Source organism: Paramormyrops kingsleyae, chromosome 10 (assembly GCF_048594095.1).
Source record: "Paramormyrops kingsleyae isolate MSU_618 chromosome 10, PKINGS_0.4, whole genome shotgun sequence".
NCBI classification, from domain to species: domain Eukaryota; kingdom Metazoa; phylum Chordata; class Actinopteri; order Osteoglossiformes; family Mormyridae; genus Paramormyrops; species Paramormyrops kingsleyae.
Window position 1 is genome coordinate 22,709,693 of NC_132806.1, and position 12,088 is coordinate 22,721,780.

Genomic DNA, 12,088 nt, shown 5'->3' on the forward strand with positions numbered 1-12,088 from the left:
GAGGAGATAGTACCTCCTTTTTTGAGATTAAATTATAAAACTTTATTAAAATTATTAAACGTATTGCCATAAAAAAACACATTCTCCCTTTTTTTTTGGAAAAATGCACTATTGTAATATTATTATCTTCTTACTTCCTTTAGCTGCCACTGATTAATATATTGGGTGTCGTGGGGGGACAGTGGGTGGCAGTGTGGTCTCCAGGGATGGGGGTTTGAATCCCCCATGTTTGTTCCCACAGTTTAAACGCATACAGCTAGGCGAATTGGCGCACTGTACTGCCAGAAGTGCGTGTTTGTCTGTATGTATGTGGGTGTGCGACTGTCCCTTCTTGGGTGACCCCCGGCCTCATGCCCTGTGTTTCCCGGGACATGCTGGGCTCGCAGTGATCTTGTACTGGATTAATGTTTATGAATATTTGTATTCAGTAATATTTATAATGTGTATCAGATATCGGCGACTGAAGTCTAAGGGATCAACATGGGTATCAGAAGGTCAGGCCGGCTCACAAGGCCACACTGACGCAACACGTGCTTACATACTCCACGGCGCCTCCTACAGGTCCGGCAGGTGCAGGAAGACGCAGAGCGGCTGCAGAAGGCATACGCCGGAGAGAAGGCCGAGGACATTGAGAAGCACGAGCGCGCCGTGGCGGGGGCCTGGGAGGCTTTGCAGGCAGCCAGCCAAGCTCGCCGGCTCCTCCTGCTGGACACGGTGGAGAAGTTCCGCTTCTTAAACATGGTGCGCGACCTCATGCTCTGGATGGACGGCGTCAACCTGCAGATCGATGCCCATGACAGCCCCAGGTAACAAGTCTCCCGCGGGTCTGGCCGTCCTACAGGCAAACCGAATTACACGCGTTCAGTGAGGTCTGAATGCTCTCGTCTCCCTCCCTACTGCCGTCTCAGGGACGTCTCGTCAGCCGGCCTGGTCATCGCCAACCATCAGGACATCAAGTCTGAGATGGAGGCCCGATCTGACAGCTTTGCCGCATGCCATGAGATGGGCACCATGCTCATCAAAAATAAACACTATGCTTCTGACGAGGTACGACGCCGCCCTGTCGGTATCCTGCATGGCGCCCCCACTGTCTCCTGCAATGTCATATAGGTCATGTAATTATGTAGATTACGCAGGATCATCTTCCAGATACTGAATTATGGGACCATATATGTGTGTGTGTGTGTGTGTGTGTGTGTGTGTGTGTGAGTGGTTTTGAAGTATTTTGATCTACTAGAAATTAAACATTTCCAACCATCTAAACCGTACATGAAGAGTGGAGTGAAAATTATGAAGACGATCGTATATATTTTTTTAATTTTTAATTTTTATTTTTTTTAAATTTTATTTATTTTTTATCACAATCGTATATTTAAGTATAACCAACAAAGCAGTAGCACAAGAACTGTGTTAAATATCCTTATGTGAGTTAGCTGTGAATGTGATTAGCTGTAAATTGTAAGAGATCTTTATTTGCTGAATTTGGGAAACAAAGTCTTAATTCCATTTGTTTTACATAAATTGTAAACGTTATTTGATGAGGCTTCTTCTATGGTTCTGCCTGCTTGGCTTTTTTATAGAAAATTTCACCCCAAGTGACTAAAATCGCTCCTCTTTTATGCAGCCATTCAGTTCCTGCTTTCCGTATCCCTGATTTCTGATTTAGCCCAGGAGAGAGATTCCTACTGAGGCTGTTTAAGTTATGAGCCCCCCTGTGATAGGGCAGCAGTGGCCCCGCCCACATTTACATGCAGACAGGAAGTACTCCTGCTCATTAAACCGTGTGCTTTGGGCACCTCTCAGTGGATGGATAGCAGGCACCTTATGCCGAGGAGTAACTGGACCGGTACCTTCGTCCTGCTGTAGGTGCAGGAGAAACTGGACCAGCTGCAGGAGAAACGGGATGAAATCAACAACAAGTGGCAGGAGAAGATGGACTACCTTCAGATCGGTGAGCAACATGCTTGTGTCTGTGTGTGTGCGTGGGGACATGTGTATATTACGTTATGGGGACTAGATGTCCCCACAATGTAGTAATAAAAGCCTGTTATTTTGACCTCGTGGGGACATTTTTTTCGGTCCCTACAATGGGAAACTCAATTTTATAATAATCTGAGACTGCAATAAAAATAAAAAAATTTGTGTAATTACTTGTGGTTAGGGTTAGGGCTGGGTAGGGGTTAAGGATGTCATTGTTGGGATTAGGGTTTTTCCCAAAGAAATGAATGGAGAGTTCCTGTGAAACGTATGAATACAAACGTGTGTGTGTGCATGTGTTTGTGTGATAGCAGGCTTGTTAAGTCCATTAATGGCTTAGTCACCCCCCCACCCCGTGTCCCCTACCTTGAGGACCCAGTGCCCTTCCTTCCTCGTTGCACACTAATGACCCCCACTCCCTCCCCCTTACCACAGTGCTGGAGGTGCTGCAGTTCGGGCGTGACTCCTCGGTGGCCGAGTCCTGGCTGGCAGGGCAGGAGCCGCTGGTGCGGGCGGCTGAGCTGGGCTCCAACGTGGACGAGGTGGAGAGCCTCCTCAAGCGGCACGAGGCCTTTGAGAAGCTGGCCGCCGGCTGGGAGGAGCGCTTCGTGCAGCTGGAGAAACTCACCACGGTAGGCTGGGGGAGCGGCCATTCAGCACAGAAAGCAGGCGGCGCCCTCTAGCCCCCCCCCCATCTCAAAAAAACACTCAGAATTTAATATAAACCACACTGCTGACAAACAGGCCATGAATGCAATGTTATATAAACATGAATGAGGCAACATATAACTTTTTAGAGTCTATCATGCCGCTATTCTTTTTTAGGTAAATGTGAGCAGAGTTTTCTTGACTTCTTGACTGTGTGTGTTGTTTAAACAAGCTTGAGGAGCGGGAACTACAGAGGAGGAGAGAGGAAGAGGAAAGAGCAAGGCGGCCTCCCACACCCCCGCCTGTGGAGGAAGTGGTACAGTCTGAAGATAGCATGGAGCACCTGTCTGCTGCCAGGTGAGGATTGTTTCAAAATAAAATGGGGGGGGGGTCATAATGTTCACATGATACCTATATGACTGTATGAGGGACTAGATTTAAACTCATCCCTTCACTCTCTATCCCACTGCAGAACTAGTTTGGACCAGACCACTCTTAACCAGTCTGTGCCTGTGAATGGTGTCTACAGCGATCAAGACACATCCCTGGTAAGCGCTGTGACTACGGAGCATGATCCTGCCTCACAACTGCTGCCGTTCTTGCTTTGGGCCTTAGCGTAAAATCACTCAGATCACCATAGGCCAGGCTGTAAAACGACACTGCGCTGTGTTTGTCTCTGACACATTTAACCCTTTATGCCCGAAAACGCCGTGGGCGCTAAAAATGACTCCTCAATCTGTGACTCAGTGTTTTTCTGAATAATTTAACCTTTGATCCATTTGTCACTGCAAAGTTTTTTTTCTTTCAGGCATAGATTTTCACACATTTTAAGCTCGGAAGTTTCTGGCTTTGCATTTCATTTGGAAAGATATTTCTGGGTCACCTTAGCACAATGCATTTTATAGATGAAGGCCGTTAGTGGAGGCCAGTTCTCCCATTTTATGAGCGAATACAGTTTTTTGGTTATCCGTTACTTGTTACTGTTGCCAAATTTTAGACAATATATCTTTTTATTTTTGGGCGCACTTTACATGAGGAACTGCAAATAGCGCAGCTATTCAGTTACAGCCCATGATCAAATCATGAGCAAGAATAGTTCCTGCATGAAATACATGAACCGTCATGATCGACTAATGATGAACAAACTTGGGATCAGCACATAACTAATGCTTAGTTACTAGGTAATTAATACATTAAATCAGTGTGTACTACTACATAATTTGTGCCCCCTCTAGTAAGGTGTTACCTATTTTTATATATGATTATGCAATTTACAGGTAAATTTCCTTTGTATTGTTTACAGCTTTTGTACAGGTTTGTGCTGGTACTTGTGACTTGTGTCATGCCATCTAATGGTCACTGTCAAGACCCCTTTTGAGCAACAGCGATGTCTGTGACATGGTCTGTGTTTTTGTCTGCAGTCACTGTCACTGCCCAAGACAGCTGACTTTAAACCAGGGTCTCGTCAGCCTGTGAGTACTTATCATGCGTTCCATTTGCCTCGGGATCCGATTTTTGGATTCCGATATTACGTCACATCCGCTAAAAACTCAGGAAAACCGAGTCGGATGCGTTACATTTGCCACAGAAGTAGCAATACCATGGGCCCATATGAAAAAGCAAGATTTTTTGCTTAGCCGGACAAGGTACTTCAGTTTAATTTGCCTTTATCTTCGCTCACTTTTCAATTAGCCCGAACTACCTTAAATCCGACAAATAATCCGACTAATCATGAAATCCAATTTTAGCCCGGTTAATTGGTAGCCATTGTTAGCAATATCACTTGATAACACATTACGCGCAGTGCTTCATGTATAAAACTCCGTAGCAACACGTCCACAGATAAGTTGGACGGTATAGTGTGTGCGACCGATTTAATGAGCCACAAATGAGAAGTAGTGCTTAAACAGGATAAAACTACAACTTTCCCGTCTGTCGATAAAGGGCGTAGCCATTTTGGATTCTGATCTCGGGATCCTCTGTGCTGTCCGAGATATTTCTCGGATCTCCGAGAAACGGGAGCGCGCATGTCGTCACTTCCGGCTTCAAAACTCGGAATCCGATTCGGAATCCAAGTTCCGAGAGCAAATGGAATGCAGCATTAGCCATAAGCCTGTGAAAACCCCTCCCCCATTACACAGGGTGCTTAATTGGCTGCAGTACTATTCTGTGACCCGCTAGGGGGCAGTATACCTTAGTTACTGCTGCATAGTTTTACAAAGCATGTGTGACATGTTGGCCTTGCTTGTTGTTTTTCAGTTTAGTGGCCTCATTGCTGAGGTTTGTTTGAAAACGCTGGTTTCACTTTTTCTTTTTACACTTCTGCTAGCATTTCTAAAATGGATTTTTTGATTTTTGCTTGTTATTTAACTAGGCTGTGGTTATTGAAATAGTTCTGCTGGATGATTTTGATGCCGGTCTGAATCAGTCTTCTCTCTGTGGTGATTATTGTATACAATTACAAGCCTTGCTCTAATTATCCTGGGAAATGTCAATTGTAAAGCTACCTTTTGGTTTACAGAGTTTGTATTGAACTGCACTTCTGTATAGGTTTACAGAGGTTCACCACAGGGGAAGTTTGATGCTTTTCAGACACAGTGGTGTTTCTCAATTCAGATTCTGTTTTAGTTCAGTCCGCTTTCAATCTGCTTTTAATCCAGATTTCACAGCTGACCCTTATTTGTTTGAAGGTTCTTAGTGCTCATTCTGCATTCCTCAGCTTGCCAGCTGGTGTCATAACTGTGGTGACCTGAACTGAAATGAGAAACCCTTTCTTGGCTGAGGGGGGACTGTGGGGAGCTTTTTAGTGGCCAGTCTATGGAGATTACAGTCTTGGTCATTGAGTCGATGCTCCAGTAAATCCAGTGGATCTTCAGACTGGAAAAACTGAGCTTCCTATACTTCCCCATGACCCTGAGCTCTGATTCCTCTGAACATGTCATCAAAGGAGATCATGTTTACTTTGCTAATATTTTGAGAAATAAATTTCAAGTAATCATAGCCCAACCCCTTTGCCCCCCTCCCCCATATATTTATGCATCCACTCGAGTTGGAGTTTGCTTCTGTGCCTGTCATTGGGTATAATTATCATAATGGTAGGAGAACAACAGGCAAAAGGTACTGATGATTAGAAAGGGGACTCGGGCTCAGTTACAGTGCGTAAATCCTTTTCCTGAATGCGGGTGGCATGTGTTTGTGGGTTTGCAGGGATCAGAGATGGACTCCGTCAATGGGCCTGGCCATGAAGGCGGGCGAGCGTCCCCCATCCGCCAGGAAGCCCCCGTCCCCATAGCAGAGTCCAGCAGGAGCCCCGCGGAGGCGGGCAGCCCAGGGACCATCGAAGGCATGCTGTGCCGCAAACAGGAGATGGAGTTGCATAACAAGAAGGCGGCAAACAGGTGAGAAAAGACACTCTCTCCATAGCGGGGCCTGAATTGTAGGGCCCTTTATGAGCTGTTTGTGACAGAGCCTTGTGCTGGGCTCTGACAGGCCATTCAGAATACTAGTGATGGCCAAATGAAGCTTCATGAACCATCTGCTGTATTTTCTGACACCACTAGATGGTGCTTTTTATTCAAAAAGTGCTCAATGCATGGCCCAAAGCAAACCAAGAGTGTCACCAACTAGGGTCAGAAAATACAGAAAATGGTTCCTTTGGCTATCACTACAGAATGCTGCTCTCTATGTGCAGCTGTAAAGTGTTTGAACAGGCAGCGATTCAGCAGGATGTAGACGTGTGTGACGGTTACGTGATTCCCATCAGGGCCACATGCGCCATGGCATGGCTGCTGACCTGGCCTCGTGTTTCATTGATTTGTTTCATCATGGACAGGTCCTGGCAAAACGTTTACTGCGTGCTGTGCAAGGGCAGCCTGGGCTTCTACAAGGACAGCAAGAGTGCGTCCAGCGGGGCAGCCTACCACGGGGAGGTGCCCGTGAGCCTCACCCATGCCAGCTGTGAGGTGGCGCACGACTATAAGAAGAGGAAGAATGTCTTCAAGCTGCGGTGAGCAGAGATGACATGGCTTTTACTCCAGATTAACATGAAAATGAGATCAGGTAGAACTTCATTGATCCAACAAGGGAGTACATTTTCATCTCCAGCACTATTACACAAGCAAACAAATAACATTGATTGGTTGATTGACAGACAGACAGGCAGATGTGCAGTGTGTGGCTCAGTGGGTTCGGATGCTGTGTCTGTGATCAGAAGGTTGCCGGTTCAAATCTCAGGGTCAGCAGTGCAATTTCACTGTTGGGCTCCTGAGCAACACCCTTAACCCCCAGTTCCTCTAGGACGTTTTGGATAAAAGTGTCTGCTAAGTAGCTGTAGATATACTTTATTAATTAGACACAAGAATGCATTGTAATGCTGTTGAGTCTTACATAATTCAAAAGTGCGTATTAAGTTACGTATGTACTTCTCGAAGGCATATGAAGTACCCTACCCAGTGATACAACAACAAGACCACTATTCCTGCAGCTTCAGTTTGGTTAACATTTTAACATTAACATTTCCTTTGGGCTTGAGTCCATCACAGGCTGCCTAGTGGTGTATTAAACTACTCATGTTGTCATGTTGGTGCATTAGAAATATGCATAGACCTCCTGGCATTACATTTCTCCCTCTGACCACAGGATTGCAGATGGAAAGGAGTACCTGTTCCAGGCTAAAGATGAGGTAAATATTACTAAATGATTTCTAGGTATCAATGAAAAAATGTGGGAATAACAAAATATAGCTTGTTAATCTTTTGGGTGACTGTGAGCTTTCAGAACCTGTAGGCATCAGGGAGCTGAGGTAATTTGTGGAATTTGCCTCCTTTAAATAGAGGTACGGTTTATTGCTGTGAGCATGTCACGGGATAACCCCGCAGATGCTCTGTGGGTAGGCATCCGGCGATGTGGTGATTAATTACTAAATCAGACTTCTGCAATCATCACTTAACCCAAAGCATACAGTAGATTCACATAGCTAACTATTGAAACATGGCAAAGACCAATGGATCGGACATAATGACACACTACCTGTATGTTGAAGTGTTTGCTCCTTACATCAGTTGATGTGATGCATTGTGATATGAGCCATTTTTGTCTGGGATTGGACTGGGATTAAAAATCGGCCCTGGATTTTGGGGTCCCTCACGATAACTTTAGTCAACCTGGGGGTCCCTGGCCCATATACCCATGGGCCCACTGAGAAGATGCTTGGTGTGCCAGATAGCCAGTTCAGCCTTGGCTACACCCTATGCTATCTCGAGTGTGTGACTGTTACTTCTGTATTGTTGGTTTTCTGTCATTCATCTGTCATTCATGTAATTAATGTATGGCAGTATTGATGACATACTGTGTGTGAGAGTATGGTGGTAGTGAGGATGCTCCTCATATTTCCTTCTCCTTCAACTTAGGCTGAGATGAGCTCCTGGATCCAATCCATCCTACCGTCCACCACGCCAACAGAGACACCCAGAGACCAGTCCCCCATGGGCCCGAAGGTCCTCACCAGAGCCATGACCATGCCCCCCATTTCCCCCACCTCTGCGGAAGCCGGCAGCGTTACCATGCGCAACAAGGACGGCAAGGAGCGGGATCGCGAGAAGCGCTTCAGCTTCTTCGGCAAGAAGAAGTAGAGACAAAACACACTTCAGGCGAACGTTTGGCTCTGAAACATGCTGAGATTCCTCACGGTCTCTGTCCACAGGATCCTCTCACCATAAAACCCAATCCATACTCCTTGTATCTGTGTGGTCTTAATTGGACCTGTAAGATTTGATAGTCTGGGTTCTGTTCGTCTTATTACTATGTAAAAGGTAAACGGTCAGGGCACAGCATTAAATGGGTGACCTTCATCAGGGGAGAAATCAAGAGGTGTAGAATAACTCTACCAGTAAGGCCAAGAGTGAACTCGGTGGAAACATACAGATCCATTTTGTTGTCTTATCCATTAGCACAGCTGTAGCGTTAACCTTCATTGGCCAGATGTAAACAACCAACCAACCAATGACAACTTTACTCAAGTTGTATAAGAGGTTTAGTTTAAGGGTGTCTTTGGCTAAACTTCTAAATATAATCAGCCTGACGGTGAGCTCTTGTGCTAATGGCCCTGCTCCGATGTTCTCTTCATAAAATTGTCTGAAGGAGATTGTTTCTTTTGATTAAAATTATAAATATTGTTATTTACCTTTTTTTTTTTTTTTGCTCATGCTGATTTTAAGAAAATGTTCATAAGTCTGGGGAAAAGCTTGTGAAACTTTACCAATCTTTACAAATACATGTAGGTCGCCGGGAAATTTTCTGAGTTCAGGTTTTGTTTGTTTTTATTGAAGAACAACATTATAAATGAAAGGAATGGAGAATATCGAGTGTCGGGTTTGGTAAAAACAGCGAAAATGTAATTTTATTGTATTTTATCCTTTTGTATTTCATATAGTTGTCCCTGCCTCCACTTAACAAATTAGAGATTCTAGTATTGAAGCAGTTATTGACTTGTTAATTTTGTGGGTCTGTTTGAGAAAACTATCCTTCTTATTGCAAAAATAACATATCTAATGATATGGGGTGATTCTGGTATCTGATTTAAAACGGTTTTTGCTTTCATTTCCTTATGTAAAAATGTTGCCTATTTTTTCAGCTGTCTTTCAGGGAGTTTATTCTGTTAAACACTAAAAATTAAAAAACAAAAAAACAAAAATTGTCCTGAAAATGGTTAATGATGAAAAGTGATGTCCCAGGGAAGGAATCCATTTGGGATTTATTTTTGAGATCTTTTGGTTTGGAAAAACATTTGCTCAGATAATGGCTGAATATCAGTGGATGGTTTTACAACAAATAATTCTTAAAGATAATTAATCCTTTATTTTAAAACGCACGTCAGTGCCAGGGATATAGCATAACAGCGGCTGAGGTGCAGTACTGTCCGTAGACATTTTTATTGCTTATTGTCTCCCTAGACCTTTTGAGGTTGAGATGTCTGAGCAAGCCCTTGTGGAAACGAGTATAGAAATGGTTGGTCTGTCTAAGGGGCATCACTGCTGAACCCTGCAAGATGCCCTCTGTGTCTTCCTGGTGTGGAATGATCGCGCGCCTATTCATGAATTCTCACTGGCCAGGCTCTCTTCCTGATGCCTGCGTGTTCCTCTAGATTCCAGAGGCAAAATGGGATGATACTGTGAAGCCTGGGAAGAAGGACCAGGCGGAGTGTCATGCAGCAGCTGGCTGCCACACATTCCTCATTACCCTTATTTTTCTACTTCATGCCTCATGTTTTTTTTCTAATTGAGCTAAGAGAAGTATGAGGGCAGGGGTGAGCTGGAGATTTGATGCAAAGACAACAGCGCGTACATTTGCACTATACAAATCATACATCATACAGGAGGTATCTGGGAACCTGCTCTCAAGGCAAAAGATTGAGAATGAAAGAGTAGAATCCCAGCTAGTAAAAGTATAAAAGTACTAAAAGTATCCGCTTGATCTGTTGTGCTACCAGTGGTGGGGGTTCAGTGCTCTAAGTGTACCTGGCCTTCGACCGGCAATTTGGTATTACTCAGTATCTGTCACGGTAAAGGCCGGTCACAGCTTCCATTCTCCGTAGCAAAACCATGATCATCAGTCTGTCAGGAGAGACTGAGCTCATGAGGTTTGGCTTCAATGAGATGTTGATCTTCCAGGGAAGGGGCCTTCAAAGACAGATGTTCGCTATCCATCAGTTCCTGCTTCACGCTCTGTCTGCTTATAATGTCATTTTTCTAGCATTTGGAATATTTACTTATTAGCTTGCTGGCTAGGTTTTGACATAAATGCCTCACTCATGCTAGAAATGCGCATGAGCATTCTACATGGTCAGAGAAGAATCCCTTCATCCTGGATGAGAAAGCTGTTGAGTCAAGCATGGCTGATTTCGCTAACAGGCATAAAATTAACAGCTTGATTGTACTGGAATAATGTGACTTTATGGATGCTTTGCTGCCCGTGCACCTGATGAGATTTGCCCCTAGTACCTTGCTCAGGATAAGATGTTGGGAGATTGATGTATGTTCTGTTGTGTTCTGATTGGAGAAGAATGAGAACTTACCATAGATTGGGAGATACAGGGAATGTTTTGCAATAGTAGTGTGAAAATATTATCCTAACTCATGAACTATTAAGATAAACACTTTTGTTATTCCTGAGATATTAAGTGTAAAACTAAAGAAAAATTACTGTATTTAAGCAATATAAAGGTCTTATGTTTGGAAAATCTCTTGAGTGTTCAACTGTTTTGATATTTTATATCATGACAAAGCAACCTCTTACAAAAAAATGTTGATTTTAAAAATATGGTCATCTCAGTTCTGTTGTTAATTTACTTACCCTGAGTCACTGCCACTGCTACAATTTGTTATTGTTTCTACTACTAGTTAGGTATTGCTACTACTGCTAGTTATATATTTCAATGACTACTGTTTGTAGATACATTGGTAATGTCAGATCTCACGATATGTCAGTGTGCTATGTAGCATTTCCACTGTCTACTTGTATACTTATATCAAATTGGACAAAATAAATGGAAGCTTGAGCAGCTCTCCTTGTCTTTGGTGGTGTGATTAGATTTACTCTGGACGAAGCTCTGAATGCTTTTAAATGTCTGCAGCAGCGGGGGTGTAGTTAGAGATGAATGGATGGGGGGCGGATGGCAAAGTATTCTTTACTTAAACCAATAAATACACATTTATTTGGGGTAAGGGCTGGCTAAAAAACATTTTAGGGTGGCTAAAGCCCCCCCCCCTAAAATAGGCCTAACAACACCCCTGATCTGCAGTAAGTTGGCATCTGTGGATGTTCAGACTGGGCTTGGATCATTGATTCTTATTCAACATTGTGTGTGTATAGTATGTGTGTCATACTACTAGAATTCTATGTAACGCTGACATCCCATCAAGAATGCATGGCTGCCTGGTTGGACAGGTGAATTCATGTATGTAGGAATTATATTTTTACTCAAATTTATGCATCACCTGTTATAAAGTATTGAACATGCTGAGGAATTCTGTATAGTCTTAAAAGTGATTTAGCCAAAATGTTCAATAAATTTATCATGAGAACGATCTACATGACCTTTCTCGGCCAAGGTTCCTAGCCTATATTCCAAAACTATTTTGCCATCACCTTAATATGGTAATAAAAATGTCTAAGCTCTTAAAAATGTGTAGAAGTATTTTCATAATGAGAAGATATTTTTTACATCCTTTAAACCTACTTTGTTTCTTATGAAAATGTATATAAAGCAGTTCCATTAACTGGTGGGTAATGACAAGCTATGGAAGGAAACCTACCATCTACAGATTTGCAATTGCAGTTATATAGCTGGATGATTGCTTAGTATTGAGTTTAGCTGAAAAATATATGCAGTATGTAGCTTAGGATAGTGGTAAACAGTTCTGTGTGGTATTCCGGATTGTTGCATTTTTGCAGTTCTGAATCTTGT

General features: G+C 43.4%; 1 protein-coding gene across 6 annotated transcripts in view; it reads left to right on the forward strand.

Moving 5' to 3' along the window:
• LOC111859833 (spectrin beta chain, non-erythrocytic 1) overlaps positions 1-11,184 on the forward strand; it is a 63,288-nt gene extending 52,104 nt beyond the window's left edge. For 3 of the 6 annotated variants that reach the window (XM_023842846.2, XM_023842847.2, XM_023842849.2), the window contains 11 exons: positions 562-806; positions 909-1,047; positions 1,867-1,951; positions 2,413-2,609; positions 2,858-2,982; positions 3,098-3,173; positions 4,047-4,097; positions 5,833-6,023; positions 6,458-6,631; positions 7,264-7,306; positions 8,034-11,184. In XM_023842846.2, coding sequence (XP_023698614.1) covers positions 562-806; positions 909-1,047; positions 1,867-1,951; positions 2,413-2,609; positions 2,858-2,982; positions 3,098-3,173; positions 4,047-4,097; positions 5,833-6,023; positions 6,458-6,631; positions 7,264-7,306; positions 8,034-8,255 — 1,548 coding nt within the window. In that variant the 3' untranslated portion in view covers positions 8,256-11,184. The remainder of the gene's footprint in view (positions 1-561; positions 807-908; positions 1,048-1,866; positions 1,952-2,412; positions 2,610-2,857; positions 2,983-3,097; positions 3,174-4,046; positions 4,098-5,832; positions 6,024-6,457; positions 6,632-7,263; positions 7,307-8,033) is intronic. The other 3 variants (XM_023842852.2, XM_072717526.1, XM_023842850.2) reach the window with 1 other exon arrangement.
• Positions 11,185-12,088: the final 904 nt, after the last annotated feature.